General features: G+C 41.1%; 1 protein-coding gene across 6 annotated transcripts in view; it reads right to left on the reverse strand.

The window, feature by feature from the left end:
- Iqch (IQ motif containing H) overlaps window positions 1-25,621 on the reverse strand; it is a 210,309-nt gene that overhangs the window by 87,427 nt on the left and 97,261 nt on the right. For all 6 annotated transcript variants that reach the window (XM_085844697.1, XM_085844696.1, XM_085844698.1 and 3 more), the window contains 3 exons: window positions 17,282-17,365; window positions 13,113-13,288; window positions 5,820-6,092 (listed from right to left, as the gene is read on the reverse strand). In XM_085844697.1, coding sequence (XP_085700823.1) covers window positions 5,820-6,092; window positions 13,113-13,288; window positions 17,282-17,365 — 533 coding nt within the window. The remainder of the gene's footprint in view (window positions 1-5,819; window positions 6,093-13,112; window positions 13,289-17,281; window positions 17,366-25,621) is intronic.

A 25,621-nucleotide genomic window follows, 5' to 3' on the forward strand; every position in this document is an offset into this window, starting at 1 on the left:
ATTTGTTGTCCATGGGCTGTGTATCTAAGCCTGCAGACAGCTGGAGAAGGAGGAAGTATAGAAAGAGGTCAGAGGACGAGCCAGAGGAATAACTTGTGTCCAGTCAATAAGACATTTGTGTTGGATTTGAGTCAGACAAAAGTTTCCGTAGCAAGACTACTTAATTCTCTAAGAGCATTTTATTATAGCTTTGAAGAAAAATAGCTCATTAGATCACAAAATGGCTTTGTTGTCTGTACCTCCCAGAAGGCAAAAACAACACTGAGTGTCTCATGTAACTCCCCATGCTATTCTTGGCTGTGACATCCTCTACTTGGAGTAATATTCCTGTTCTCTATTGTCTTAGTTAACATTATCATTACTGCCATGAAGCACCATGACCAAACAACTTGGGGAGGAAAGCGTTTATACTTCCACATCACTGGCCATCACTGAAAAAGTCAGGACAGGAACCCAGAGGCAGGAGCTGATGTAGAGGCCATAAGAGAAGTGCTACTTACTGGTTTACCTCACATGGCTTGCTCAGCCTGCTTTCTTATAGAACCCAGCACCACTAGCCCAGGGATGGCACCATCCACATTGGGCTAGGCCTTCACACATCAATCACTAATTAAGAAAATGCCCTACATTCACGCCTATAGCCAGATCTTTTTTTTTTTTTTTTTGGTGCCAATTTAAATAGTTTTATTATTCCATGTTACTTGTTTTGGGTCCCTGTGGAACAAAGCTACACCCTCTTCTTGGACTGACTTAATCCACCTCTTCAATGGTGGGGCCTGAAGAAGCACCACCAGATGGGGGAGCTCCTCCACCTGGGAAGCCACCAGGCATTCCTCCAGGCATGCCACCTGCACTCTGGTACAGCTTGGTAATGATGGGGTTGCAGACTTTCTCCAGTTCTTTCTGCTGATGCTCAAATTCTTCCTTCTCTGCAGTCTGGTTCTTATCCAGCCAGCTGATGATTTCATTGCACTTGTCAAGAATCTTCTGTTTGTCCTCATCATTGATCTTGCCTTGAAGTTTCTCATCTTCCACAGTTGCTTTCATGTTGAAGGCATAGGACTCCAGTAAATTCTTGGAGGAAACCTTATCTCTCTGCTTCTCATCCTCAGCTTTGTACTTCTCAGCTTCTTGGACCATGCGCTCAATATCTTCCTTACTCAAGCGGCCCTTGTCATTGGTGATGGTGATCTTGTTCTCCTTTCCTGTGCTCTTCTCTACAGCAGAAACATTGAGGATGCCATTGGCATCAATGTCAAAAGTAACCTCAATCTGAGGAACCCCACGGGGTGCTGGAGGGATGCCCGTGAGCTCGAACTTTCCAAGCAGGTTGTTGTCCTTGGTCATGGCCCTTTCACCTTCATACACCTGAATGAGTACACCAGGCTGGTTGTCAGATTAGGTGGTGAAGGTCTGCGTCTGCTTGGTGGGGATGGTGGTATTGCGCTTGATGAGGACAGTCATGACTCCACCAGCAGTTTCAATACCAAGGGAAAGAGGAGTGACATCCAAGAGCAGCAAATCCTGAACGTTCTCAGACTTGTCTCCAGATAGAATGGCTGCCTGGACAGCTGCACCATAGGCAACAGCTTCATCGGGGTTAATGCTCTTGTTCAGTTCTTTTCCATTGAAGAAGTCTTGCAGAACTTTCTGAATCTTGGGGATTCTGGTAGAACCACCCACCAAGACAATATCATGGATCTGTGACTTGTCCAGTTTGGCATCTCGAAGGGCCTTCTCTACAGGGTCCAGTGTGCCACGGAACAGGTCGGCATTCAACTCCTCAAATCAAGCCCGGGTAATGGAAGTATAGAAGTCAATTCCCTCATAGAGAGAATCAATCTCAATACTGGCCTGGGTGCTGGAGGAGAGGGTGCGCTTGGCCCGCTCGCAGGCAGTGCGGAGACGGCGGACAGCTCTCTTGTTCTCGCTGATGTCTTTCTTGTGCTTTCGCTTAAACTCAGCAATGAAATGGTTGACCATTCGGTTGTCAAAATCTTCTCCACCTAAGTGGGTGTCTCCAGCTGTTGATTTGACTTCAAAAATTCCATCCTCAATAGTGAGGATTGACACATCAAAAGTGCCACCTCCCAAGTCAAAAATGAGCACATTCCTTTCAGCTCCGACCTTCTTATCTAAGCCATAAGCAATAGCAGCAGCAGTTGGTTCATTGATGATTCGAAGTACATTGAGGCCAGCAATAGTTCCAGCATCTTTTGTTGCCTGTCGCTGAGAATCATTGAAGTAAGCTGGTACTGTGACCACAGCATTAGTAACAGTCTTTCCGAGGTATGCTTCTGCAATTTCCTTCATCTTTGTCAGAACCATGGAGGACACTTCCTCTGGGTAGAAACTTTTTGTCTCCCCTTTGTATTCCACTTGGACCTTGGGCCTGCCTGCATCATTCACCACCATGAAGGGCCAGTGCTTCATATCAGACTGAACAACAGCATCATCAAACCTACACCCGATCAGACGTTTGGCATCAAAAACTGTGTTGGTGGGGTTCATTGCAACCTGATTCTTGGCCGCATCCCCAATTAATCTCTCTGTGTCCGTGAAAGCAACATAGCTTGGCGTGGTGCGGTTACCCTGGTCATTGGCAATAATTTCCACCTTTCCATGCTGGAAGACACCCACACAGGAGTAGGTGGTGCCAAGATCAATGCCAACTGCAGGTCCCTTAGACATGGTTGCTTGCGTGTAGGCCCGGCTGCGCTGACGACGAGACCACACGAATGCCCGGCAGCTGCCTCCGCGTTCAATGAGACCTATAGCCAGATCTTATGGAGACATTTTTCTCAATTGATTTCCTTCCTCTCAGATGAGAACAGGTTGTGACAAGTTGACATTAAACTGTGCAGCACATCTATTCCTTTGACTACCAAATGGATTCTTTTTTTTTTTAACTAAAGAGAATATTTTTCTGCTGAGTTAAAATGGTTTTATTTAAATGCAACGTGTTATCCTAAATTGTGTCTATTTGGCAAAGGATTTTGAGGATGACACATGACATGGCAAAATGGAGGAGATATCAAAGTAGATACAGTTGGAGTCCCCAGACAACTCATAAAACTATGGGTTATTCAATAAAGGTGAAAATAAATTGTATAAACTCCCTAATTATCAAGTAGTATTTATTGATAATTTGGATGTTTAAATGACAGTGCTCTCGTCTACATACTGTATGGCTATGAACACAGCCAAAAGAGGTTCCTAATGTGTCCATCAGGGTTGTAGCCTTTCTTTCTCCAGTTAGCTGAGGTGCTATTTCTATTAATCATATATTGCTGTAATCTGTGTGTCCTGTGATCACAAGTTATAGAAGTAGGAGTGCTATTTAACCTCTTAATATTGGGTAAAACATTATTTTGCTAGTTTAAGGAAAGGTATCCCAGCAAAGCCTTTAAAAATTTTGTATTTAGATATGTTGTATACTTGGAGGCTTCAAATACTAACAGAATCAGTGTTTCCTCCAAATCCTATTATTTGTTGCTTCTGAGACTCCTATAAATGGGTGCCTGTGGATGGATCCCCTACAGTAATGAAAACGATCAATAGTATTGTAAAGACTACACCACTGGAAAGAATTATGTGCTATCTTTAAGTGAAAATTGAACAGTGCTTTAAAATAGCATTGCCATTTTTGATTATTTAACCAAAGCTGTCAATATTTCATACAGAGCACATGCCAGAAAGGGACTTACATGGTTATTTTATGGATCAGAACAGGAAATGCTCACTGTTAGATTAGAAAATTCAGTCATAAACCATATGACTTTATGCTATTTCCAAACATTTATCATTTTCTGTTTGAGTCTGTTTTTAAAAATGTAATATGTTTTTAGTTGTGATTCACTTCAGGTTTGTGAAGAGCAGATGCAGAAAAATTACCACTGTGAAAATCCAACTAAGAGCCAGGAATACTTATTAACCTAAATTAAAATAATCACATCTTTCACCCACTTGAAATTTACAGTGTACATCAATTAAAAGTCAGCATTGACTCCTCACCATCTGCACATTCACAATGCTGAAAGGCTCCCATTGATTGGGTAGAGCCATTACTGTCTGGGAAAGCCTCTGTGGAGAACCTCAATTCTTGCTGACGTTAGATGCATGGCTTCCAGGTAAGCACAGAACTCAGATACAGTCTGGCTTACTGCTGCACCACCAATATATGTTTTATGCCAAATAACATCCTGAGGGTCTATGAGAAGGGTTTAGTACTACTTCTGGATGCTAGGCACTAGACAGAGTTTGTAGTATATTAAATGTACCCAGACCTTTAACCACAATTAATGTATAAAGTTCTAAAATATCTCAGAACATAGATATTTTATTAATTAAATAAATATATTTAATTGCCTGTGCTGTTGCCAATGAAGATGGAACTAATACTCAATACAAATTTTGTACATGCATTTTGAAGACATGAAGATTGTTTAGTGTAGTTTGTGTCTTCCGTTGCATCGTTTAAAAATCTGTTTTTCTCACATTAAATCTATCAGCCAAAAAATCCTACTAGAAAGCAGAATTAAGCAACTGGCCTTGTTACCTCCCCATTCCAGTGGAAGCCTGGCCATCACTCCTCAGCTAGAACTCCAGACCATCTCTGCTATAAGCCAGTGTGTTGGCTAGGAACTCTCTGTAGCAGGACTCCAACACTTCAGGGCAACTTAATGTATTCATAGCGTCTTCAACATAGTCTCACCAAAGTGTGATTTGCCCAAAGGGTTCATTTTGGTTTCAGTGACTGTGTTGTGCAGAACATCCTGACTTATGCAACTGAGAGTAGAGGGAGACCCCCCTTCGGACCCTTATTAGCTGCCTCCATGCTTATGGTTTTTTAATTTTTCAAGAAGAGGGGAAGGATGTACTTTATGATTGGCTCAGAATGAATCGGTCAAGAGAAGTTCAGAAATAGAGGTTAGGGAATATTAACAGCCAGCAGTTAATCTTTTAATTCTCTTTATCATGTAAACGGATGGCAGTTAACTGGGAGAATACCTGCTGGAGCTGGATCAGAATGAAATGTTTCTAGAGGCCGATGGAGGAGTGAAGAGCCACAAAACGGTCCAAGGGAAAACCCCAGTGGTTTTATTCCTGAAGCCATTTCACTTCCTGTTTCTGGGCTAAGTACCCTACTCTTTTCAAAGCCATTCCTAAAGAGCTGAAGTATTTGTCTCTGGAGTCAAGGATGTATACAGTATTCTTCGGTCTCACCTAATACTCAAAAGCTTTCAGGCCCCCTTCTTTTCCAAAACACACTCTTGTGTTCTTAGGTTTCTATTAAATTGCTGGGTGATGACCGTGATGATGAACTGATAGATATGAAGTTGCTGAATACTGACAGTAAATTAGTCCTGGTGAGTAAGTAATTTAACAGCACTCAGTAACTTAACCTGAAAAGTAAATATTATGGAACTTTTAGTAATTTCTGTAATGCCAGTGGAAAGGTTCTCTAAAACCGGACCTTGTGGTTCAGATATGTAATCATAGACTCTTGGGAAAATGAGGCAGGAGGACCCTAAGCTCAAGCCCAGCTTGGGTAACTTAATAAAAGGTTGTCTCAGAAAGGTAAAGAGAGCTGAGGATAAGGTCCTGTCGTACTTACCTACCATGGGAGAGGCCCTGGGCTCGGTTCACAGGATAGAAAACAAAGAGAACCCAAACAACATGAGGCGTAGTGAAGATCTCTTCAGAGTGACTCAGCATTCACACAGTCTTCACTGGGCAGGGCTGGAACCACATTACCTGAAGTTGTACAAGGTCAAGGGGACAGAAAATACTTGAGTAAAGAAAGCGACCCTACATACCTGTTGGTAAGTATAGATGTCATATATCCCAGGAGGCATTGGCACATTAGCATTGTCAAAGATCCGCTTGCTTCCAGACTTGGCACTGTAAAGGTGAACCAGCTCAGGCTCTGAGCCCAGGATAGGGACATTCAGCATATCAGCCACAGCTAAGTCGTCTCTGTGGAGGATCCCGCCCACGATGTAGGCCTCTTCTCCTTGGATGAGATTTTTTATTCTTTTGATTGCCTTGGGACTGTACATCAGGTGAGTGGCCAGGCACATGTGATGCTTCTAAGGGACAATCAAATCACTCCTCTTAAAAGGACTCTTTTTCTGGGCCCTACCCCAATTTGTTATATTGTACATAATAAATACATTATTAATAGCAGGCTGGGTTATGACCTATCCTGTTGTTTAGCACTTTAAATTGATAAAAGCTGTTGGGGTGAGGTTCCATAATCGCTCACATCTTTAGTGTGTTGGAAATAGGCTCACTGGGAATAGAACTAATTACTACACATCTGTATTTATTTGATCCACGTGGAATTATCCTTCTGTCAGAAGGAAAAGAGGCTGGCAGCCTTTGGATAATAGTGACTCATCTCCACAACACTTCTGGCATGGTTTAACACTAAAGCGTCTGGAAAATCAATACCAAAAAAAATGAAGAAGGGCCCAGTGTTCTTCTCTACACAGACTCTATATAGACTCCTAATCTGGCAACACTTTAAATTTTTCCAAAGGGGCAAGGCATTTAACATGATAGCCTCCTCCCACATTTTACCACAAAATCTTTTTCAGTTAGCATGTGCTTTACAGTAATTATCAATGGTTCTAGCCAACACTTGGGAAAGCACTCCTGAAGAGAAAATATTTGAAAATTTCAGCAATATTCAAATTTTTGTCCAATACAAACTTTAAAAAACCCTATTTTGACTAGGTAGACATGGCTCAGAAATTCCTGTGGCTGACTCATTCAATCCAAAAATTCTATTCATGTCTAGCAGGGGGAGAGGACAGCTAGATGGTCAGCGCTCACCAAACCTCATACACCACGGGTTTCAGCACATATAAGACCTCCCTCCCTCTCTCCCTCCCTCCTCCTACCCTTCTCCCTCCCTGTCTGTCTCTCCCTCTCTCCTCCCTCTCTGCCTCTTTCCGTCCCTCTCCTTTCCTCCCTCCTTCTCTTCCTGTCTGTCTGTCTCTCCCTCTCTCCCCCCTCTGTCTCTCTATCCCTCCCTCCTCCCTTCCCTCTCTCCTCTCTCTTTCTACATGTTTTAATCTATATTAAAGTTATTTGTTTTCTACAAGTCTCCATTTCCTCATCTGTAAGATGAAGATAGCAGTACCAGCCTTAGGGATGTTGTGAGGACTGAATGAGATAATGCACTGTCAAGTATTGATCTAGTACATGGGACATGGTAAGCACCTGATGAAATGGCACAGTAACCATCATGAAAAAGGTAGAGTAGGTAGAGGGTGAAGTACATTTCAAGGCACAGTGAGGCTTTTATAAGGTGAAGAGGGGCATGGAAAAGCCATTGCCCAAGGATGGAATATTAGAACCTTAGACTAAGTCTACTGTAAGGGTGCTACAGTGCTTTCATTCCCTATTAGAGAAGGGATAGCATGAAACCCAAGGAAGTGCTGAGAGTTTGTAAGCAAATACAGCAGGGCTTTGAATCCAGTTCTAATATATATATATATATATCCATGCATATACACATATATACATATGAATTTATTTATGACTTAGATTCCATAAGCCCATTTCTTTATGTATTAGAACTAGAGTGAAAAAATTACCTGTATGCTAGAGTTGCTCCAAGGATGAAATACGATCATGAACATGAATAACATTGGGAAAATAATAAAAATGATAGTAATAGTAATTTTTAATAGAAAAAACCTTCTTAAAAATAAAGCAATTAAAATGTCATGCTGATAATACAGTGCAAAGGTACCGAATCCTTAAGGGACTTCAAGGGGTTTTAGAAGGTAGCACCTTGCATAATTTTAAGGAAAATGTATTTATTTAAGCACAGAAATGTGAAGGACTGTGTTTAAGAATATCCAATGCATCTGTTCATAATGCTTCCTGGATCTATAACTTCCAAGTGTGTGACAAGAGATAGGAGCTAGAAATCAGTCTCGAATGAATCTGCAACTTGCTGGGTGATTTAGAGCAGGACTGCTTCAAGTTTTTCCTGCTTGTCATCCCTATTCCCAGGAGAAGCCTTATGCAACTCCAAGCATTTATAAAATAGTTATACAAATCAAACTTTTATTAATAATAAATCAAAATTTCATTTTGAAAGTTATTTGGTATATATATAATTTTATCACTTATTAAAGATAAAAGCAAATTCATATACTAATGAGATTATATGCTTGTCCATTTTTTATAAAAAATTAAGTCTTGGGGAATATGCTGCAAGGCATAGAACATTTTCACTATTTTCTCAGAGTTTATCAATATTTTTATTTTATTGTCATCAATGTTGAAAATGCTACTTTGCATAAATACAAAATACCAAAAATGTTCATAGGGACATTTCAGAAATTATTATCCCAAGCCAAAATTAATTGAAAGATTTTTAAAACTATGACTCAGCAGCATTTTAAACACATTTTTATTAGTGTGTGTGCCTCTGTGGCCTTATGTGCAGAGTGTTTGTTTCTGCAGGGACCCGTGGAAGGCAGAAGAGCTCATGTGATCCCCTCAGACTGGAGTCAGAGGTGCTTGTGAGCCGCCGGGGGGATAAGGAACCTAACCCGGATCTTCTGGAAGAGCAGTCAGCTGAGCTGTCTTTCCAGCCGCTGACAGCAATTTTAAAGATCAGTCTAACAGAATGCAATGCAGAGACACAAGTTTGCTACTTTTACTTGCTTGGGAATGATGGTAGGAAAGTATCAAATGTCTTTGATTTCTGTAATTAAACCATATTCCTATAAAAGCAGGAAAGTTTGTATGTACAGTGTGTTTGTTAGTTTTTGTTTGCTTAACCCAAGCTAGAGTCATCTGGGAAGAGAAACCTCAACTGAGGAAACGCCCCCATTAGATTGGCCTGTGGGTAAAGGCATGTTCTTGATTGAAGATGGATGTGAGAGGCCCCACACTGCTGCTCCTGCAGAGGACCTGGGTTAGTTTCCCAGCAATCAGATGGTAGCACACAGCTGCCTCACTGGGGGTAATGCTGCACTGGGCAGGTGGTCCTGACTTGTATGAAAAAGCAGGCTGGGGCAAGTCATAGAAAGCCAGCCAGTCAGCAGCTGCCCTCCATGGTCTCTGTTTAAAGCTCGTCCAGGTTCCTGTCTTCACTTCCTGCACTGACCTTCTTCATGATAGACTCTAAGCTCTACAATAAAATAAACCCTTTCCTCTGCACATTGCTTGTGGACAGTGCTTATCATAACAATAGAAACTTTAAGACATAAACTTTAAACTTTAAGAGTAAAAACACTGTAATTTATAATACACCTCGGTCTCCAAATGAGCAGAGGTATTTTAGGCAGTGTTAGATAGCACTGTTTGGGACTGGAGGATGGCTCAGTAGTTAAAAGCACTTGCTGATCGTATAGAGGACCCGGGTTAGGTCCCCAGCAATCACATAGGAGCACACAACTGCCTGAAACTCTGGCTTCAGTGGATCTAACGCCCTCTTCTGGGTTCAGTTGGCAGCAAGCACAGATGGGACACAGAGACATATGCAGGCAAAACACGCAAACACATAAGCAACACAAAAAAACCAAGTTTCAGTTTATGAAGGCATGTAAAGTGCAGAGTGTACAGGTTGTGTAGTCAGCATTGAGTCTACAGGACATTTGCTGTGTGACATAAACAAGAGTCACTGACTTTGAATTAACTATTGGGCACAGGGTGTTTAGCAGTATCTTGGTGTCTGAACATGGAGCACTCTGCCTTCCTGAAACTCAGCTCCTTCCTTATAGTCAAGTGTCTTTCCAGCTCTGAGAGGACTCCTCAGTAAAGCCAGAGCACTTCCATATTGATTATGTAATGTTTAAATGTGGAAAATTTGCAGTGTGAATGTATGTAACACTACTGAACTGAACTCTTAAAAATGGCTGCGATGGTAGAACTTTATCTTGCACTTTATCCCCCAAAAAGGGGGCAGGGGGAGGAAAACCTCAGAGTTCCTCTGAGAAGACTTGGCTAATTTACTGTTGGGCCCCTCCTCCAAGACAGGAAGTGAAGTCTGGGCCCCAGGCCCGCAGTCTAACCTCCAGTCTCTCCCGCTATTGGGGCTTGGTGTCAGCCGTGCTTACTGATCCCAATCGCTTTTCTTTCCCACAAATGACTTCTGTGTGGAAATATGAAACAAATAAAGCACACCCAGAACTGCCGACTTGATGTACAGCAGGGATTTGATGATAGAATAAGAAGCTCAAAGCTGAACTTGCAAAGATGACTCGGGAGAGCATTTGCTGCATTTCCAGAGGACTCAGTTTAGTTCCCAGCACCCGCACCAGGTGGCTCACAACAACTCTAACTCTAGAGGATGCAGCAACCTCTTCTGATCTCAATGAGCTCTCTCTCCTCTCTCTCTCTCTCTCTCTCTCTCTCTCTCTCTCTCTCTCTGTCTTAAAAATAAAATAAACCCTTAAAATAGCAGCTCAAAGTGTTTGCCATGTCATCTCTCTTTTGGTCTACATAGCAGTCCTTGCTATGTAGATGAATGATTTGTCTGACGTTATACAACTTTGGCCATAAAATAGAGGATATGATTCCAGTTAGCACAGCTGGTATGCCCATCCTACAAAACAAGAAGTGAAGGCCTGGGTGCTTATGAACTGTGAAGAGAGCAAAGCAGATACAAGAACCAAGTTCAAGCTCTGAGTACTTGTCCCAGCTAGGGTAGATTTCTGTCTCCTCTAGATTTACACATCTCTGTTGACAAGCATGCTCTCCTGCTCCATGTCATGTCTGGGCATGCCAGCTGTTGTCTTCAGGCACGATGGCACCATGATAGTATCCTCAGTGTGTGCTTTAAGACTCAGGTGTGACTAAGTGGTGGCAGAGGGCATGCCACCGACCTGAGGTCTTGTGAAGCCATTAAGAGAAAATCTGCTTCATCAGTTCTAGACAGGAGATTATCCTAGATGACAAAGATCTAGATTGTTCCGAATTCCCTTCCTTATGGCTAGTTTTCTTTACCACCACTTATTTCTTATTTTTGACCTGTGACAAGGAATGCCTTCAGAAACATTAAAATACTCCAAAGTCGGCATGATGACTCTCTCACACTTACAAGCACACTTGTCATCACAAGTCTGAGCTTTAGATAGTAACTTTGAGAGATGCACAGATTTTTGGCATGCTTTCAAAAATCTCCTCAAAGCCATCCATTTGAATAAACATCAGCACTGACACAATCTCTCAGAGCCATTAAAAAGAAATAAGCAATAGCTAAACAGGAGCAGAGTTGATTTGAAGGGGGAGCTTAATTTTTGTGTTTTAAAAAGTTGATTGCCTATGAGAGATTAATCACTCAAATAATTTGAATTTAAGCTTCAAGCAGCAATATTAAGCACCTCAAATCTGCATACCTGTTTCTGCCAACCAGGATGCAGACCTGCCACTACCACGGCTGGAGCTCATGCTGTCAAGGGTGCTGCTACTTGGCTCTAGCTTGAAAGTGGAAAGGCTACTGCCAGGGCAACCTTGTCAGGGAGAGACATGGGGAGCACTCTGGAGTTACCCACTCCATCCCCTGTCTCATATGAAGAACAGAGGACAAGAATGCTAAAAGAGGCTTGCCCAAGGTCACTGGGTCATCCACAAATAATGCAATTATCCCAGTGTGTAATAGTGACCTATAGGAGATAGATTGTGGTTCACATTCTGGTCCTACTATGGACACTGAGCTAGAAAATGAGTTTTGGTTTCTGTAGCCATAAAAGAACAGCAATGATTTCAGTGTTGCCACATTGTATAAAACTCAAATGAAAAATACATGCTAAGAATCCAATAAATGTTACTTTACCTACCATCCTTATCACAAATCCCCCTTTCTGCCCAGTGCCTATTCCATTTCAGATATGCACATACTCTATTGGCAGCCAGCAGGTGTGAACGTGAGTTTCTGCCTCTGAGAATAGCAATAGTTTAACCACAAATGGTTTTTGGTGTTTTTCTTCTTTGCTTTCTAACATCCATATCTATTGTGTCATCGAGGGCATGAGATAAGCAGGAAGCACCAGAGATCCTGCATTTGATGGAGGGTCTGAGAAGACCCCAAGTGTATAAGGACATTGTGATAGTTTGTGCTTCTCCTCCCTCTCCACAGCCGGATGTGCCACTGAGGCAGAGCTGAGCAGAACACTGTGGGGACTGCTGAGGTGTCCTCGGGTGAGATGTTGCTCTGGATAAAAGAGTGGCTGCTAAAGGCGCTTCACAAGCATGTACACAGCTGAAGGCTACAGCAGCACTCCCCTCCCGAAACCCCTGCTGCAACTTCCTCAGGTTCAATCTCCCTCTCTCCCACTAGTTTCTCTGCTAATCTATAGAGCACCGAGTATGGGGTGCCTCATCTATAAATGGAGAGTGTTATCTGCTGGCAAATGCAATCTTCCTTTTTTGAAACCAACTTCAAAATGGGTTAACAGAAAGGGTTGGGGGGAGTTAAGTTCTGGTTAGAATGTGGAGAAGTCCCGTTCAACTCATCTGCTGTGCTGCTGTCTACTAGGTAGGACTCTGCCCTCGTGGTTCCAGTGACCTCTCAGCAGCTCTGGTGCAGGGATGAGAGTCCTTTCCATCCATTATAAATCAATACATAAAAATGTGAGCCTTGTTCATAGAGAACCATACGATGTGGAGCATCAAGGCCACTTTCTCTAAAGGAATAAAAATATGGACTAACGAGGAATGCCTATGTGGACATCAGAAACTAGAGGCCCTGATCCACACTCTGTCCCTGAGTAGCTTTATGGCTGGATAGGCCAGCATTTGATGAGGGTATAAGAAGACCCCAAGAGTATAAGGGAGCCTTTCACTGTCCACAGAGATTAAGAAAAGGGGTGATAAGAGTTATAAATCTACCCATTTGACTGTACCTCCCAGGAGCTGCAATTAGGCTCTACTTAACAGAAACAGGACAGGGGCAACTCAGCTAAGTTTGAAAGTTAAACTGTGGTATTTATTTCCTACAGTCCAACTAGTAGTCTAATCAGCAAAGCTGTTAAACTTGCAATAATATTTCACTGATGTGTACCAGAGCATTGCAAGTTATAAAATTTCCAATTTAATTTTACTACATCCCTGAAGCCATAGTAATTAGAAGACAAACTCACAGTGAAGAAGTTTACAGCTTCAGGGGTGATAATTCTGAACCTGTTCTTCAGGTCAGTCCTATCCCCATAGTACCCCGTTTTGACAGCTGCTTGTAGACTCAGGAGTTTTCTGTAGTACAGCTTTAACTCATCCGTCATAGGATGGGAACAGATGTAGATGACATTGACGTTGGCATCTAAGAAATAGCAGGCACAAAGTTAATTACTAATATAAAGGTAAGTGACTCAATTGGAACTCTGGCATCCAATTGATGTTACAGTGGTTTAAAACAAAGAGCACACCCCAAAGCCACACCAAGTTCATTTACATTGGCTTTGCATGTCTCAGTAATCTAAAGCGGCCCTTCTGTACTATGTTTCTCTAATAAAGAAGACACTACCACCAACAAAGGATACAAGACTTTGAGGGACCATGAAGCAAAGCTTCAGATAATGCACAGGGGTCTGACCTAACCATTCCCTTTAACATCATTGGGAATGAATCCCATTCAGGTCAGCAAATTATAAAGCAGACCCATTAACTTTAGAAAGCTGATGAAATTTCACTGGCGCCCTATGCTTGGATTTGACAGGGCCAGTTCAGGGAAGGACTTGGTAGAATAAATGGGCTCATGATGAGCATTAGTGATTCCCTCGGAAACCCATCCTATCCTGGACAGGAATATATTAGCAGGAATATATATATATATATATATATATATATATATATATATATATATATATATATATATATATATATATTAGAAGGAATATATTAGGAATATATATACTTCAGTAGCAAATCTAATGATTCCTGGTCCAAAGAAAACATTGCCCCAACTACTTTCTTCCTTAAAGTGTGCTTCTTACCTCACACATAGAAAAAGTCTTAATTGACTCTCTGGTTCAAATGGAATAGTGAGATGAGATTACTCACTCTGTGCTGCAGAACATTCTAGGGCATGCAGATGGAAATTAGCAGCCAGTGGAGCTATTAGTTCATAAAATAACTAACTGATCTAGCTATGGATAGGAACAAAGCTTGATATTCCAGGAAACCTAGGGATCGGTGGATGGAGACACCAAGCCTTTAGGAGCAGCCATTTCCTGTGCACAAATCACGCAGGCACTCCGGGGCGTTCAGAGGGGGGACAGCTAAAAGTGTCACCTTGGGCTGTGAAGGTCAGGAGGTGTTACCAGCCTGATTTGTTCAGTGGGGCAGAATACTCAGAACATGGACTGACTCAATTCTAGCTTACTTCCTAGGTCCCTGGGCACATTATTTAATGTCTCTAAGCACTGGCTCCTTCACTTGTAGAGTGGGGCGTTAAGTCGCCTGTATAAAGGCTTAAGGTATTGAAAGAAGGGAAACACAGGACATGCTGACTGAATGGCACAGTCAGTGTGACTCCCTGCCATGCCCTCTGCAGCTGGGTTCCTTTTGATCAATCCCTTGGTTTACTATGATGGAGTGCTGTCATCTGTTATCTCTGCTAAGTTTTCAGTCTATTAATCCAAGCTCCCCCACGTTTCCCTCCTGAGACAGGGTTTCATGTAGCCCAGGCTGCCCTTTAACTCACTATGCAATAGAATCTGGGTTAGAACTCCTGACCCTCCTGCCTCCACTCCCTAAGTGCTGGTATTATGGGTTATACTCCCAGGCTAGGCTTCTGCAGTGCTGGAGGTCAAAGCCAAGGCAAGCATTCTCCCAACTGAGTTCCCATCAGCCCTCACCAGGCCAAGGTTTATATGCTGCCTGTTCCCCAAGCCACAGTACAATGTACTACACAGGAATTACTCAATAAGCCCTTATGGTTAGCTGGGGATTTAGAAGAATACAGAGATTTAGATGGTTGAGTGTTTTGCTCACTTAGTGAGATATATGGCATGCAGGAAAAATCTCTCCCTATGAAGACAAAGTATCTCTTAAACTGGCCCGGTAAAAGGCTGGTATGGAGGTGTCCCATATATGTAAATATTTAAGGGGCTACCATTTTATTTTGAAACCAGATTGCCATATAAACATCAAAATAAAGTATCTGGACAGACAGTAATTAAATAACTTGTATCCAATTGCTGACTGATCATGTGATTTATTGCTAGCCTTGTGTTTTGGAGAAGAAAGTAAGTGTCTTACCAAACTGGTAGGCCTAAAAGGCAAATGTGTGTTCTTTTTTTTTTTTTTTTTTTTTTTTTTTGGTTTTTTTGAGACAGAGTTTCTCTGTGTAGTTCTGGCTGTCCTGGAACTCACTTTGTAGACCAGGTTGGCCTCGAACTCAGAAATCCACCTGCCTCTGCCTCCCGAGTGCTGGGATTAAAGGAGTGCGCCACCACGCCCGGCTCAAATGTGTGTTCTTATTGTTGCTTTGATTTTTGTGTTTTGTTTTTAAAGAAAAACACAAAATAATAGGATATAAACAGCAAAAAATAGCTATAGTAACAGAAGAAGAATTTTGCTTGGAAAGAAATCTCTAGGCTTCAAATAATAAGAAACCAAATGAGAATTGCACTTCTTTTGTTCATTTATGCCAAAGCAATAAACATCACTAACTGTAAGTGTGATTTCACTAGGAATCTACAAATTCAATTCACTATTAACTATAGAAAGGATCAGTTATGAAGATGAAAGTTTCTTTGACTGGCAGTCAAAATCAGTTCCTCTGTTACTCATCCAGAAATTGGAAGGTACTAGCTAAAGGGCCTCTACCAGACAGTCGTGATGTCACAGCCAACATCCAGTGGCAAGTTTTAGCAGTGTGATCAGATAGTCTCTCCTTCCCTCCTGAATAAGCAGGAAAACCAATGCCCTTTACTAGTAATTAACAGAATAAAAGAAGTGGGTTTTTCCCCAAATCATTTTTCATTTCCTTTTCCTATTTTTATTTCACAAGAAAGCACTGCTACCGTCGGTGGTCCCCTCTGCACTGCCCTGCTCTTGAAGAGACTGTGTGGTCATACTGCTGTGTCAGAGTGATAATGTACCAGAAAATGGCACGCTCTCTCAGAAATGTCTATCTTTGAAGGGACAGACAGAACTACTGGATTATTCAAAAACTGTAGCTTAATACTTTTTTCTTCTATAATAAGGAACTTCTATAAAAATACTTCTTTGTGGTGGTTTGTACTATATATAGAAGGGTATATAAAAAGCTGAGGAAAAAATTAATTCAAATAAATCAGAGCAAAGTCTGCCCTCTGCTGCACCTCAGTGGTTCTAGCCAGCCAGGCTTTTAGTTGGAATAGCTCAGCGCTAACAAATCAATCTCACATCACTAAAGGGCTTGCTGTTGTGTAATGCAGAAACACAGCAATCGGTGCCTAGATAACATATTAAAGCAATTAGACTATTATTATTTTAGGACACTGTAAATTTCTAGTACTGATGTATTTTTGTTACCAAATGGCATTTATAAAATAATAATGATATTGAAATATCTATGAATCATGTAAAGTATGCCATTCCAGGGAGCCAGCTAAGTTTGCCATTGATAATATAAAATTCTTCCTTGTCTTGCTTAAATAAGGGATGAAGCGATTATATTTTAACAAAGAAGTTCTTCTAAACTTCTAAAAATCTAATTTTTATTTAACCTTTTATTTTGAGCCAGTTCCTCACAAACTGACTTGATTTATTGCATATGCTTGTAATCTTTTTTTTTTTTAAGCCTTGGCATCTGTGTATTTCTCTCTCTGTGACCCAGGTCTGAGCTGGGAGCTGACTAGGAGCTCCTCCAGCACTTGACTTGTGCAGAGACGTTTCCATCTATCCCAGGCTCGCATCCCTAGGAATTCCTTCCACAAGGCACATGCTTTCTCACAGTCACCTTTGCTCCCTCCCACTCTTCGCTTGGGCACCACTTTTACTCTGCCCAGAAGACAGAATAGACATTCTTGACACACATAGAGAATTTTGACTCCATTCACTGCAAGAACTCAATAACACAAATTATTGGAGTCTATTGGAGAGAAACTGTTATTCAAAAAAGAATTTAGAAAACTATTTGAGTAATTGTTTAAACATTTTAAAATTCTAGTTGATTTCACTGTAAATATGTTACTTAAAATAATCAGAAAATAATTAGAATGTTAAGTTCTTTCCTTGTAGAGGGTAGAAATAAGAAATAATGAATACTTTACTAATATCTGCTTTAAGGTTGTGACAGTCATTGATGTAAAACTATTTACTGTACCTATGATGTCGCACAGCCTCCCCAACTGCATGTTCTGCTCTACGTCCAAATCAAAAATGTGTTTTCTCACATACTGGGAGTACCCTAAAAGGCAAACAAAGTGTCAAAACAGAGACAGCATACTGATATAGAAGAGTGGCAGATGGGAATTTCAGAATGGCACAGTCTGCATTTTTTTTTAGGTCAAAATGTATTATTCCCTCTGCAGCATCTTGCAGAAACAATAAACTCCTAAGATTTCAGTCTGTACTTTGCATGCAGCCAGGGTGGAAGATGTGCTATGTAGCAAGCTCTGCAATAGAGGCTCTTGTTTTTTTAATACCAACAAAGCTCTTGATAACCAAAATTACAAATGTGTGGAGAAAACATCTGGCATTTAATGTGAGTGGTCAGGACATCTAAGAACGTTAGGCTCGGACTGAAGGAATTGCTTTGGCTTTAAAATCATGCGGCCTTTGAAGGTGGATCACAGAACCATGCTACACGGGGCTCAGTCAAACCCTTTGCTGTCAGAAACATCTATTCAAGGAACTCACGGATTCAAGAAGCTGTCAGTCAGAAGAACTTTTAACCTTCAAAGGGCAAGAAAGGTCAAGGCATTTACTTTGCTAGTACTAAGAAAGTCTCATGGCTCCTTTGTTTTTACTGGAGATCCCCACTGTCCAGAAATTCTCATGAAAGAGCAGCAGCTTCTGCTTGCATCAGGCCTCTAGAAACAAGTGGGTCTGACCCTGAGCCACGCACCCTCACAAGCAGGAAGAGGTGCTGCAATGAACTGAAGGTAGAATTCTCTTAAAAACTAAAACCACTTCTCATGTTTTGAGAGATGCTTCCATGCCTCCTTGTGGTTACTGAGCCCAAACACAAGTCTGGGGTGAAACTGCTGCAGAGAAAGGGGTTTTACAGACACATCCAGGAGATGAGACATACTGCTTTTTCAGCATAAGGAAAACTATAGCAATTCATGCAAGGGGGCTTCGGACCAAATGAACTCTGATAATTGCTTCTTTGCTTTGATGTCAGTGTTTAAACACCAGACAACATCGGAAAAGCAAATGAGTTAATAATTCATCTGAAAGTCTCTCTGTGTTATGTACATGAACTTAAAAATTAAAGAGACAGAAGGACCAATGAATGGTTTGAGTCATTTTAGAAAATGACTATTAATTTCTCAAATAATTTAGGGAACCACTCCACATGTGAAAGTGAACAGAAGTAGGTAGGATTTCAATGTTGTTCTTATGCATGGCTGTGATATTGTGACTCTTAGGATTTTGTATATCTACATTTATTCTATTCAGGTAAATGTCCTAGAAGACATATTAGCAAATAAGATATATTGAAGCGATAAAAAGATAAGGAAAATGCTTGAGGAATAGAGTGCGATGTAAAACCATTCCTGAGACCATTTGTGCCTACATCTTCTTTCTAAAGTAAAGATAAAAGGAATCGTGAGATTTCTCATTCAGATGATGTCCAATTTAAAATGTAAAAGGCCTTTGATCACTTTGTAGTCGCATGTGCAGCACAGGAGAAAGTCTGTACTTCATTCATGTGCTTGAGGCCAGCCTTCCAACAAATTACTGGTACCTCTTTACCGCTGATCAAGGATGTAAACACATACACAAGGCTATAAGAACTGGCTACTTAGCCCTATTCAAAAACCCATTTTCTGTTAGCACTCTCAGAAAATTGTTATAGAGAATCATGTGAAATAACAGATATGAAAACACTTTGAAATTTTCATAGTATGAAAGATAATATGAAAGATAAGTTATTTTAACATTATGAGGTATGTGCACTTCCAAGAGACAGGACACGTTCTGTGATAAGCAACATGGGCATCCCATGACATGCAATGTATAGACCGCCAATAAAGCAAAAGTAGACAGGCATTTTTAGATTTTTATTGACATTACATGTGTGAGTGTGTGTGTGAGTGTGTGTACATGCATGTGTGTATGTATGCTATATATGTGCAAGTGCCCAGAGAAGCCAGGAGAGAGCATCGGATTCCTTGGCGCTAGAGTTACAGGCAGTTGTAAGCTGCCCGATGTGGTTGCTAGGACTTGAGTTTGAGTCCTCTGGAAGAGCAGCAAGTGTGCTTAATGACTGAGCCATCTCCCAGCCCTAGGGAATCATGTTTGGCTTTTGTTTTGTTTTAAAGTCAAGTCTATTTTTATGTAGTGCACATCCACAAGGTACATTTGTTGATGATAGGTGAAAGCTCTTACAATGCTGGTAGCATAGATTAAATACTATGGTGAGAACAACCAGGCAAGCATCAGCAAGAACCCCAACTGTGGCTTTGGGGTATTGAGCACTGTGTCTGTGTCACTGAGAAATCATACTTTAGAATATAACTACACTCCAAGGAATAAAGGAGGGAGACCCTAACTAAGACTCCTAGCAATGGGAGATACGGAACCTGAACCAGCAATCTCCTGTAACCAGGCAAGACTACCAATGGAGGGATTGGGACAACTCAGCCACAAACCCTTTGACCCAAAGTTTGTCCAGCCTACAAGATGTGCAGGGATAAAGATGGAGCAGAAATTGAGGGAATGGCCAACCAATGACTGGCCCAGCTTGAGACCCATGGGGAGCCCACCTCTGACACTGTTAATGATACTCTGCTGTACTTGCAGACAGAAACCTAGCATAATTCTTATCTGAGAGGCTTCACCCAGCAACTGATGGAAACAGATGGAGAGACTCACAGCCAAACATTAGGGGCAGCTTAGGGACTCCTGTGAAAGAGTAGGGAGGAAGGATTGAAGGAGCTAGAGGGGCCATGGACACCACAAGAAAACCTACAGAATCAATTAACCTGGGCCCCTAGTGGCTCACAAAGACTGAACGGCCAACCAGAGAGCATACATAGGAGGGACCTAGGTTCTCTGCACATGTGTAACAGTTATGCAGCTTGGTCTTTACCTTAACAGCAGCAGGACAGGAGCTGCCTTTGGATCCCTTTCCCCCAAACTGGGCTGCCATGTCTAGCCTCAACAGGAGAAGATGCATCTAGTCTTACTGACTTGACATGTCAAGGTGGGTGGATATCCATGGGAGCCCTCCCCTCTTCTGAAGAGAAAGGGAAATAAGGTGGGTTATGGGGAGGGGAGGAGAGAGGGAGGGATTGGGAGGAGGGAAAGCTTTCATCAGGATATAAGATAAATAAATAAATTAATAATAGAAAAGAATATAACTACAAAGGTATAGTTAGGTCAGAGGTCAGACTAGGAACACTGGGGGTCTGAAAAAGCCATCAGCCTCAACCTCATCCTGTTATAGAGGAGAAAGTCGGGGATCAGGGCTTTTCCCAAGGCCACCTACATCTGTAAATTCTTTTTTTTTTTTTTTTTTTTTTTTTTAAATATTTTTATTACATATTTTCCTCAATTACGTTTCCAATGCTATCCCAAAAGTCCCCCATAGCGCCCTCCCCACTTCCCTATCCACCCATTCCCATTCTTTTGGCCCTGGCATTCCCCTATATTGGGGCATATAAAGTTTGCAAGTCCAATGGGCCTCTCTTTCCATTGATGGCTGACTAGGCCATCTTTCGATACATATGCAGCTAGAGACAAGAGCTCCGGGGTTCTAGTTAGTACATCATGTTGTTCCAACAATAGGGTTGCAGATCCCTTTAGCTCCTTGGGTACTTACTCTAGCTTCTCCATTGGGAGCCCTGTGATACATCCAATAGCTGACTGTGAACATCCACTCCTGTGTTTGCTAGGCCCCAGCATCGTCTCACAAGAGACAGCTATATTTGGGTCCTTTCAGCAAAATCTTGCTAGTGTATGCAATGGTGTCAGCGTTTAGAAGTTGATTATGGGATGGATCCCTGGATACGGCAGTCTCTAAATGGTCCATCCTTTCATCACCGCTACGAACTTTGTCTCTGTAACTCCTTCCCTGGGTGTTTTGTTCCCAATTCTGAGAAGGTGCACAGTGTCCACACTTTGGTCTTCATTCTTCTTGAGTTTCATGCGTTTAGCAAATTGTATCTTAAATCTTGGGTATCCTAAGTTTTGGGCTAATATCCACTTATCAGTGAATACATATTGTGTGAGTTCTTTTGTGATTGTGTTACTTCACTCAAGATGATGCCCTCCAGGTCCATCCATTTGGCTAGGAATTTCATAAATTCATTCTTTTTAATAGCTGAGTAGTACTCCATTGTGTAAATGTACCATAATTTCTGTATCCATTCCTCTGTTGAGGGACATCTGGGTTCTTTCCAGCTTCTGGCTATTATAAATAGGGCTGCTATGAACATAGTGGAACATGTGTCCTTTTTACCGGTTGGGACATCTTCTGGATATATGCCCAGGAGAGGTATTGCTGGATCCTCCGGTAGTACTATGTCCAATTTTCTGAGGAACCGCCAGACTGATTTCCAGAGTGGTTGTACAAGCTTGCAATCCCACCAACAATGGAGGAGTGTTCCTCTTTCTCCACATCCTCGCCAGCAACTGCTGTCACCTGAATTTTTGATCTTAGCCATTCTGACTGGTGTGAGGTGGAATCTCAGGGTTGTTTTGATTTGCATTTCCCTGATGATTAAGGATGTTGAACATTTTTTCAGGTGTTTCTCTGCCATTCGGTATTCCTCAGGCGAGAATTCTTTGTTCAGTTCTGAGCCCCATTTTTTAATGGGGTTATTTGACTTTCTGGAGTCCACCTTCTTGAGTTCTTTATATATATTGGATATTAGTCCCTTATCTGATTTAGGATAGGTGAAGATCCTTTCCCAATCTGTTGGTGGTTTTTTTGTCTTATTGATGGTGTCTTTAGCCTTGCAGAAGCTTTGTAGTTTCATGAGGTCCCACTTGTCAATTCTCGATCTTACAGCACAAGCCATTACTGTTCTATTCAGGAATTTTTCCCCTGTGCCCATATCTTCAAGGCTTTTCCCCACTTTCTCCTCTATAAGTTTCAGTGTCTCTGGTTTTATGTGAAGTTCCTTGATCCACTTAGACTTGACCTTAGTACAAGGAGATAGGAATGGATCGATTCGCATTCTTCTACATGTTAACAACCAGTTGTGCCAGCACCATTTGTTGAAAATGCTGTCTTTCTTCCACTGGATGTTTTTAGCTCCCTTGTCGAAGATCAAGTGACCGTAGGTGTGTGGGTTCATTTCTGGGTCTTCAATTCTATTCCATTGGTCTATTTGTCTGTCACTATACCAGTACCATGCAGTTTTTATCACAATTGCTCTGTAGTAGAGCTTTAGGTCCGGCATGGTGATTCCACCAGAGGTTCTTTTATCCTTGAGAAGAGTTTTTGCTATCCTAGGTTTTTTGTTATTCCAGATGAATTTGCAGATTGCACTTTCTAATTCGTTGAAGAATTGATTTGGAATTTTGATGGGGATTGCATTGAATCTGTAGATTGCTTTTGGCAAGATAGCCATTTTTACAATGTTGATCCTGCCAATCCATGAGCATGGGAGATCTTTCCATCTTCTGAGATCTTCTATAATTTCTTTCTTCAGAGACTTGAAGTTTTTATTATACAGATCTTTCACTTCCTTAGTTAGAGTCACGCCAAGATATTTTATATTATTTGTGACTATTGAGAAGGGTGTTGTTTCCCTAATTTCTTTCTCAGCCTGTTTATTCTTTGTGTAGAGAAAGGCCATTGATTTGTTTGAGTTAATTTTATATCCAGCTACTTCACCGAAGCTGTTTATCAGGCTTAGGAGTTCTCTGGTGGAATTTTTAGGGTCACTTATATATACTATCATATCATCTGCAAAAAGTGATATTTTGACTTCATCTTTTCCAATTTGTATCCCTTTGATCTCCTTTTGTTGTCGAATTGCTCTGGCTAGGACTTCAAGTACAATGTTGAATAGGTATGGAGAAAGTGGACAGCCTTGTCTAGTCCCTGATTTTAGAGGGATTGCTTCAAGCTTCTGACCATTTACTTTGATGTTGGCTACTGGTTTGCTGTAGATTGCTTTTATCATGTTTAGGTATGGGCCTTGAATTCCTGATCTTTCCAAGACTTTTATCATGAATGGGTGTTGGATCTTGTCAAATGCTTTTTCCGCATCTAACGAGATGACCATGTGGTTTTTGTCTTTGAGTTTGTTTATATACTGGATTACGTTGATGGATTTCCGTATATTGAACCATCCCTGCATCCCTGGGATGAAACCTACTTGGTCAGGATGGATGATTGTTTTGACGTGTTCTTGGATTCGGTTAGCAAGAATTTTATTGAGGATTTTTGCATCAATATTCATAAGGGATATTGGTCTGAAGTTTTCTATCTTTGTTGGGTCTTTTTGTGGTTTAGGTATCAGAGTAATTGTGGCTTCATAGAATGAGTTGGGTAGAGTACCTTCTGTTTCTATTTTGTGGAATAGTTTGTGAAGAACTGGGATTAGATCTTCTTTGAAGGTCTGATAGAACTCTGCACTAAACCCATCTGGTCCTGGGCTTTTTTTGGTTGGGAGACTATTAATGACTGCTTCTATTTCTTTGGGGGATATAGGGCTGTTTAGATCATTAACCTGATCTTGATTCAACTTTGGTACCTGGTATCTGTCTAGGAACTTCTCCATTTCATCCAGGTTCTCCAGTTTTGTTGAGTATAGCCTTTGGTAGAAGGATCTGATGGTGTTTTGGATGTCTTCAGGATCTGTTGTTATGTCTCCTTTTTCATTTCTGATTTTGTTAATTAGGATGCTTTCCCTGTGCCCTCTAGTGAGTCTGGCTAAGGGTTTATCTATCTTGTTGATTTTCTCAAAGAACCAGCTCCTTGATTGGTTGATTCTTTGAATAGTTTTTCTTGTTTCCACTTGGTTGATTTCACCCCTGAGTTTGATTATTTCCTGCCGTCTACTCCTCTTGGGTGAATTTGCTTCCTTTTGTTCTAGTGCTTTTAGGTGTGTTGTCAAGCTGCTAATGTGTGCTCTTTCTAGTTTCCTTTTGGAGGCGCTCAGAGCTATGAGTTTTCCTCTTAGAAATGCTTTCATTGCGTCCCATAAGTTTGGGTATGTTGTGGCTTCATTTTCATTGAACTCTAAAAAGTCCTTAATTTCTTTCTTTATTCCTTCCTTGACCAAGGTATCATTGAGAAGAGTGTTGTTCAGTTTCCACGTGAAGGTTGGCTTTCTATTATTTATTTTGTTATTGAAGATCAGCCTTAGTCCATGGTGATCTGATAGGATGCATGGGACAATTTCAATGTTTTTGTATCTGTTGAGTCCTGTTTTGTGCCCAATTACGTGGTCAATTTTGGAGAAGGTACCATGAGGTGCTGAGAAGAAGGTGTATCCTTTTGTTTTAGGGTAAAATGTTCTGTAGATATCTGCCAGATCCATTTGATCCATAACTTCTGTTAGTTTCACTGTGTCCCTGTTTAGTTTCTGTTTCCATGATCTGTCCATTGGTGAAAGTGGTGTGTTGAAGTCTCCCACTATTATTGTATGAGGTGCAATGTGTGCTTTGAGATTTACTAAAGTTTCTTTAATGAATGAGGCTGCCTTTGTATTTGGAGCATAGATATTCAGGATTGATAGTTCCTCTTGGAGGATTTTACCTTTAATGAGTATGAAGTGCCCCTCCCTGTCTTTTTTGATGACTTTGGGTTGGAAGTCAATCTTATCTGATATTAGAATGGCTACTCCAGCTTGTTTCTTCAGACCATTTGCTTGGAAAATTGTTTTCCAGCCTTTCATTCTGAGGTAGTGTCTATCTTTTTCTCTGAGATGAGTTTCTTGTAAGCAGCAAAATGTTGGGTCTTGTTTGTGTAGCCAGTTTGTTAGTCTATGTCTTTTTATCGGGGAGTTGAGTCCATTGATATTAAGAGATATTAAGGAAAAGTAATTGTTGTTTCCTGTTATTTTTGTTGTTAAAGTTGGCATTCTGTTCTTGTGGCTGTCTTCTTTTAGGTTTGTTGAGGGATTACCTTCTTGTTGTTTCTAGGGCGTGGTTCCTGTCCTTGTATTGGTTTTTTTCTGTTATTATCCTTTGAAGGGCTGGATTCGTGGAGAGATAATGTGTGAATTTGGTTTTGTCGTGGAATACTTTGGTTTCTCCATCTATGTTAATTGAGAGTTTGGCTGGGTATAGTAGCCTGGGCTGGAATTTGTGTTCTTTTAGTGTCTGTATAACATCTGTCCAGGATCTTCTGGCTTTCATAGTCTCTGGTGAAAAATCTGGTGTAATTCTGATAGGCTTGCCTTTATATGTTACTTGGCCTTTTTCTCTTGCTGCTTTTAGTATTCTATCTTTATTTAGTGCATTTGTTGTTCTGATTATTATGTGTCGGGAGGTATTTCTTTTCTGGTCCAGCCTATTTGGAGTTCTGTAGGCT

The sequence above is a fragment of the Mus caroli genome, unplaced genomic scaffold (assembly GCF_978045245.1).
Source record: "Mus caroli unplaced genomic scaffold, Mus_caroli_1 scaffold_11, whole genome shotgun sequence".
Classification (NCBI taxonomy): Eukaryota; Metazoa; Chordata; class Mammalia; order Rodentia; family Muridae; genus Mus; species Mus caroli.